A 6,957-nucleotide genomic window follows, 5' to 3' on the forward strand; every position below is an offset into this window, starting at 1 on the left:
ACTATTGAGCATTTCAGCATGTATGTTTGCATGTTAATACATGTCATAGAAGTCATCCCCCATCTCATCATTCTTATCTTGTGCCGAATAAATGTTTCTACAATTGCACTTCAGTGGTTAAACTTCACAAAGTGCAATACCCCTCTAATATCAAACTATTGATTTTCTTTTTTATCTTTTAATAGATATTACCCTTTCCTTTATAAAAGAAAGAAAATATTCTACTATTAATGCCCTTTAAAAAAAGTAAAGAGCAGGCAATGACCAAATAATAGAAAAGAAAAAGAGACAGTGGAGACCATCAGAGCTGACTTGTTTTTGCGTGCTCATCATCACACAAAAGACAGTTCTCTCTCGTAAGCAAAGCGACGAGGGCCAGTTCGCCATCGCCATCGCCATCGCCATCGCCAAACAGGACCATGCGCAAAGAAGGAGGACGGTCGAAGGAAGGAAGGAAGGAAGCAGCTTACACAAACGTACCAGAATATCCAAATGATGAGAGTAGGACAGAGGAGGAGGCGGAGGAGCACTTGCTGCAACAAACCCTCGATATTCATGATGGACATGGCGGCTGTTGCACCTCACTCTTACACAGAAGGTAGGGTCTGCCATGTTGCCTTCCCTTTATCCCACCGCAATTCCCTTTTCCCTCATTAAAACGATCTTTTAAACCTTCCCCTTCCCCCGACCGAGCAGCACACCTGTAGGCTGTACCCCTCTCTAATCGAACTGCTGCTTGGCTGCTTCTGCTCTTCCTGTTTCGCTTTAGCCTTCTGCTAAACTGAAGGTCTGAAACTTTGTTCCACGTCAATGATGTGTATTTTTTGCTGTACACTCGCAGACTTTGTGTCACGTGCTAGTTTTTTTCCAAGCATCAATGGTGCCTTGCACCATGCTAATGATACACATTTTTGGCTGTACACTCGCAGACTTAGTGTCGCATGCTAGTCTTTTTCCAAGCATCAATGTTGCATGTTAATTCTCCAAAATGCTGAACTCTTTTTAAAAAATGTTGTCCTATTTGCTGATGTGTGCTTGGTCATAATGTCAATGATGTGCATTTTCATTGTACCACTCACAGGCTTCGCGCAACGTGCTAGTTTTGTTTTCAAGTATCAATGCTTCCTGTTACCAATTTCTCCAAAGTGCTGAACTCTTTTGAAGAAAAATGCTAGGGAAATGGGCAGAAATGCGCATTGCCTTGTCTATGCTGCACACTAACTGTTTTGTGCATTGCCTGTGCTGTTATACTTGAGCATTGTAAATGCACCGCAAAGAATGTTGCAAGTGTCCCAATGCACAATTCTATGTAGTGCATTTTAAGTGTTCCCTTTGCAATTTGATAGAGTCCATGGGTTTGATTAGGATCACATGCATTTATACTTGTCTAATGGAGACATTCGCAAGCCGCCAATAACTCTGAATTGGCATCACTCCTGTGCACCTTGATACATGGGGAGCATTTAGAGTGCAATGATGCACATTGATCTGTTGCGCATTTGCTTATCTTGTGATCAAGGGAAAGATGATTGAACTCAGCTTGTCCTGCAAGTGAATCATGTTATGTTTCCATCCTGTGCTCAATGATTGTAGTCAGCTTGTACTGCAGTCAAATCATGTTGTGTTTCCACCTTGTGCTCTGCCAAACAATGCCATTTGTCCCTTATTCTTGCCACTAACGTTGTCATGCACCCTTCCTGGAGGTTTTAGACATAACTGGAAATTCCACAATGGAACAGAAATTTTACTTTTCTCCATGTTTTGCATTATCATAATGTTCTGAGACACTGTGAATGCAGGTCTTGCCACACGAAGTGCTACAAATGGAGGCACAGGTGCAAGAAGTAGTGGAAGCAGGACTTAACAATCCAGGGGAGCAAGTTACGCAATATTTTGAGAAGATTGATGAAAAGTCCAATGAGAAGTTGGAGAAGAGTAACACTACTCCATATCTTCACAGTGGAGACTCAAAGCCAACAGATCAACCAGGTAGGCTTTTACTGAGAGACAGAAGTTTGTTCATAGATGAAATCATGTCACTGCTCATTTCTCTATTTTTGCTAGGAGTTACAGTGCAGATATGAAAGATATAAGACACCCTGCATATGCGGCACATGAAATTCTTTGGCTCTTTAGCTACATATTAATGAGATATGGCTTTTAATTAATGACATGTTGCATGAGCAGCTTAAAAGAACATGTTATTTCAGGCAAGTGTGGAAGCTTCCGTACCTCTTGAGGCTCTGCACTGATGTGTTGTGTTGATTTTTAAATTACCTCTGCAGGCGACAATGTTATTACTGGAGCTGCCACTCCAACCACTCCAATGCTTGCTGTTGGAAGTTCTGGTTTGTGGACTTGTTTAAATTGCTGATGTTCATCTATACACATTTATACAAACAAGTCAAGTGGTAATGACTGAAGTCTCATTGTTTTCCATGTTTGTCCAGCTCTCGACCCAACTAATAATTTAGAATTGGTCCCAGTGGGTGATGCATCTTCCATGGACATGTACTGGGCAGGAGGTGCCCTGAACAGAGGTCTCTCTCTCTTCCTACCCCCACGCATACACACACCACCATCCGCTCACATGTGAGCACATGCGCATGGATACAGGTGCACTTGTGTGTTTCCAAAATGGTATAGCTCAATTAGTCTCCCGAGTTCCTATGGAGAGACTGGCGTATCAGTTGGTAATATGTGCTTTCAGAGGCTTGGGTCCTCACTGATATGCATCAAGTGGGCTTCAAATTGTCACACCAGCATTGTGCTACGAATTGTGCATCAATGCTTAGATGTTATGTACCCCTCCATGGGAGACTAGTTTCTGTGCTTTCCAATAGTCTATGTGTGTTTGTGAAGCACCCATGACAAGTATGAATGTCATTTCGTCTCACAATACTTCTATCATTCTTCACTGTTATGTTCACAACGAGTGTATCTCTTGTAATGAATTTCAAAATAGTGGTTCTACTCCCTACAAGAGTAAGTCACAATTCATCTAGGAGGCTTATGATCAATGTTGCGTAGAGGGACTTCTTTCAAGGTCCCACTAAGTTACAACTCGAATATCAGGCTGATCAACATTGTGCATCAAAGGTTCCATCATTATTGTAGATTAAGATGCCCTATAACAGTGACCTGAGCATTCTTATACCAACATCAATGAATGGTTTGATGAATCCTTTGCATGCTTTGTGAGTAATCTTTGTTGGAAGCTTTTCTCATCAAAGTTTTCCTTTGTGACTTGACAGAGTTAGTTTTGGCAAAGTTGAATAAAGAAAAAATCCTCTCTCTGATCAAAGCTTGGGAGGAAAATGAAAAAAGGAAGTCTGCCAACAGGTGAGTGGACTATGCAGCTAAACTTGGAAAACTTAGTACCAAGTATTGTTTCTTATGGACAATTTTTGGCCTTTTTGATTTGTTCCAAAGACCTATGGTTTTCTCATAGCCTGTTAAGTTTCAAACCAAGGGTAGTTGAAAAATGCAGTAATACATTCCAAATTTCATTAATTTGACTGTCTGTAGGGAATAGGCTTGTATTTGTCTGACTTACAAGGTCATTAGTTTGGTGGGATTGCCACAAGGACGGGTATAACTTTAAAAGCAGCTGCAGCTATCAACTATGTGCAATCTCAATTTGGAGGATAACATGAATATGAAACAATTTGCTTCTTGTTTGGGTGAATGATTTGCATGAAAGAGGTCAAAATTGGAAGAACTTGTCCCTATATTTGTCCTAATCTTATGATTAAGTGTTCTTTCAAAAAATGTCACAAAGACCTAGATAGCTAGTAAGCGAAGTGTGGGTAAAAACAAGCGGATGAAGCTAGCTTAGACACTAGATAAGTTAACAAGCAGAAGCGAAACTGTTCACATGTTTTGGAGTCCATACGACAGCAAAATTATGAGCAATTGACAAGATTGGATTAAGATTTTTTTAAAACATACGTGTATGCACATACAGAAGTTACAAATATTAATTTCACTGTTAGAAAGAAAACCATTACATGTCTTTGTTGTATTCTACTTGCCCTTTTAAGAGTAGCCTATTTGTGAATCAATAATTTACATAGAATGGTCACAAGGTAAGTTTTTGCCTTTTGACTTTTACAGTTTTAACAAGAAAATAGCAAAAATTGGAGCATGGGAGGTGGCAAAGATAGCTAGAGCTGAAGCAAACTTGAGAACAACGGAGGCGAGTTGAAACGTTTAGCTTGTATTCGTCTTTGGCCTTGGAAAATTATATAGACTTGCAATGCTCTCTTAATGTGCTACTTTCTTTTTGTAACAGGAAAGATTAGAGAAAGAAAAAGCAGCTTGCATTGAGAGAACGAGGAACAAAATAGCACTAGTGCAGAAAATGGCTGAAGAGCAGAGAGCACTTGCTGAAGCACGTCAAGGGGGGGAGATTTCTAAAGCTGAAGAAATTGCAGCCAAATGCCGGGCTTCTGGAACTCAACCTTGGAGGTTTCCTTTCTGTTGTTGAGTATGGATTCATTTCTTCAATAAGATGTTCCAAATATGTGTTTTGGCATGGGACAACCATGAAAGGGTTTTGATGTCATGAAGTGTGTGATTTTGTAGAGGTTGGGTTCATTCTTATTCAATGTAACATGTTTGGGAGAGAAAATATGAAAGGTATTTGAACCTCTATTGTAGCATTGAGCTTTGTAATTTGAAAGAAATGTAAGCTTTGTAATTTATAGCATGTTTTGTAAACAACGTGGGTGTTCTATGATCATGTGGATGAGAGAGAGAGAGAGAGAGAGAGAGAGAGAGAGAGAGAGAGAGAGAGAGAGAGAGAGAGAGAGCTTGGTTGGATGTGACATCTTAAATTGACCAAGTAAAATGAAGTATGTTTTGCACAAATAATTTTTTGCCAATTGATTCCAGTTTCAATCGTTTATAATGGCAAATGCCCTTTGCCATGAGGCTTACCTTATAATTTTGGCTCTTGAAATTTTTTTGTATATGATAAGATTGATTCACAAATTGTTAGTTGTTCTATGATTGGCCTTTGTACCCTATTTGTTGGATGATGAAAAGATTGCCTTTGTCAATGAAGGGGTCTCTCTTACTACTTGACTCACTTCGAGTTAGACGTGATTAACCAATGAAGGGTCATGTAGTGACCTTGAAGATAATTTTGATGCAAAAGGAACCTCTGCTTGAACATCATGTTATAAGCATTGAAAGAATTATGCCAATTTCAAGAGTGATTTTAAAGTTTGCGGTCTTACAAATCATAGGTTAGTTGGATAATGTAGTTCTTTGATGAAGACCTCAATTGGCCACACACGAGGCAAAATAGACAAGGTAATAAAGATACGAAAACTTACCATGGCCATCCATGGTGTGGGCATTGAAATGCAATTCAAGTGCAATTTTGATTAGAGATGCAACTATTTAAAGTCTAGGTTGAATTGCATTTAGAAATGCATGCATTACTTTGATAACATTTGTGAGCTCCAAGAAGATGAGCACAATTTATATCAATTGATTCATACAATTGTGGTTATCATCATAGGCTAATACTTAGGTATTAAGGTAAATGTTAGGGGTGAATTTCAACCCAATGGTAATGTCTTGAGGTCTTTTTCTTGTAACGATATGGGCTTCAACACTAAATAATAGTTCATTTATACAAGAAAGACGGGATTGGCAAAAAAACGCCCTAGAATAGTTAGAATCAAGGTTTGTGAGCAAAAGGTTGCTAGATTTTCTAAATACTTAGTGTAATTAACAAAACTTGGCCAATCTATTTGCAATAAAAACTCATGACGTCCTTTCCCTTATGAAATTTGACACCCTTTTCTTAATGCTTATTATATTAGTCATGTGTCCTTTTGGCTTGATGTAGTAATTGTTATATATTGCAAGTTCTAAAAGTTTCAATCTTGTGCAAAAGGTTCTAGAGGATCCCTTTGAAGTCTCTAGAAAGTCATTTGTGTCAAAGCTCAACACTTATGTCATCAATAACACTTGTATCAATACTTTTGTCATTGCTTGTGTCACATGCTTGTCATTGCCTCTATAATATTGATCTTCATGGTAAGTATAAATGAGGTCTTGGGTTACAAGCCTTTCAATCTTGCCAACACTAGTTATAAGACTCTTGCGAGACCAAGTCCGCGGCCTTCTAGTACTTTTGTCTCATATCTTGTATACCAATCTTGAACTTCAAGATATAATTTAAAATATCATTTCACACTCAATCTTGTCAAGTCCTTAACATGCTCAAAATAGTTGGGTTAGCTCCCAATCTTGTACTTCAATTTTCTATAATGTATCGTTCTTGTATATCAATCTTGTGCTTGATTTTGTAATTAAGAAATATAGTCTTGTATCCAATCTCATTGCAATAGCATTCAAATTCTTCATTGTTGTCATCTATTTCTATGAGATCTATGCAAATATTGGTTCTCATTTTTGGCAAGTTCACCCACAACAATTTGACAAGACTCCTAGACTTGATCTAACCTAATTATAAAGGAGATAATGTTGAAAGGTGTCCTTTTCACCCTTTAAACTTCATAACAACGAATTAATAAAACAATGAGAGAGAAAACACATAGTTTAAAGTAGAGCAACCCCAATCCTAAGCTCAAGTCTTGCAAGATCTTCAATATCAAGCCCAAGAAGTATGTGAGGCTTACAAGGTTCAAATCCAAGTGGCAACATCTATTACCCCTTGGCAACACAAGGAGACAAAAACGAGTCTACTAGAAAAGTATGATGGGACCAAAATAGAGTTGAAAGGGTTTCTATAACAAGTGCTATTATTCATTCATGTAGGTCCATAATACTATATTGATAATGCCTCTTAAGTTGGTCTTGTTAGCATGCTTGTCTCTCATGTACAACTCACTCTTGGTTTGCACCCTTGCTTGAACAACTCTCTAGTTCTCTAGGACATTGAAACCTTTGTTAAAGGGAATTGTTTGAGCTTGAGGA

At 38.4% G+C, this 6,957-nt stretch overlaps 1 protein-coding gene across 2 annotated transcripts; it reads left to right on the top strand.

Annotated features, from left to right (window-relative positions):
• The first annotated feature begins 317 nt into the window (after nucleotides 1–317).
• Nucleotides 318–4,708, top strand: LOC148041286 (remorin-like). Of its 2 annotated transcripts, none has more exons than XM_087687906.1 (7): nucleotides 318–598; nucleotides 1,800–1,989; nucleotides 2,286–2,348; nucleotides 2,451–2,540; nucleotides 3,255–3,342; nucleotides 4,117–4,198; nucleotides 4,295–4,708. In XM_087687906.1, the coding sequence occupies exons 2-7, from the start codon at nucleotides 1,824–1,826 to the stop codon at nucleotides 4,487–4,489; spliced, it is 684 nt and encodes a 227-aa protein (XP_087544032.1). In that variant the 5' UTR covers nucleotides 318–598; nucleotides 1,800–1,823; the 3' UTR covers nucleotides 4,490–4,708. The 2 variants fall into 2 exon arrangements, with proteins under 2 accessions (XP_087544032.1, XP_087544040.1); XM_087687914.1 differs by lacking the exon at nucleotides 318–598 and adding an exon at nucleotides 690–787.
• The last annotated feature ends 2,249 nt before the right edge of the window (nucleotides 4,709–6,957 follow it).

This window comes from Lygodium microphyllum, chromosome 1, assembly GCF_053477565.2.
Source record: "Lygodium microphyllum isolate KBCC chromosome 1, Lygodium_microphyllum_v1.1.10, whole genome shotgun sequence".
Lineage (NCBI taxonomy): Eukaryota > Viridiplantae > Streptophyta > Polypodiopsida > Schizaeales > Lygodiaceae > Lygodium > Lygodium microphyllum.

What these genes read in the sequence shown, in the direction of transcription:
- LOC148041286 (XM_087687906.1), top strand. Translation starts at nt 1,824, where the DNA reads ATGGAGGCACAGGTGCAAGAAGTAGTGGAAGCAGGACTTAACAATCCA. An exon ending in AAAGCCAACAGATCAACCAG is followed by an intron (nt 1,990 to 2,285) that starts GTAGGCTTTTAC and finishes TTACCTCTGCAG; the next exon opens with GCGACAATGTTATTACTGGA. An exon ending in AGGAGGTGCCCTGAACAGAG is followed by an intron (nt 2,541 to 3,254) that starts GTCTCTCTCTCT and finishes GTGACTTGACAG; the next exon opens with AGTTAGTTTTGGCAAAGTTG.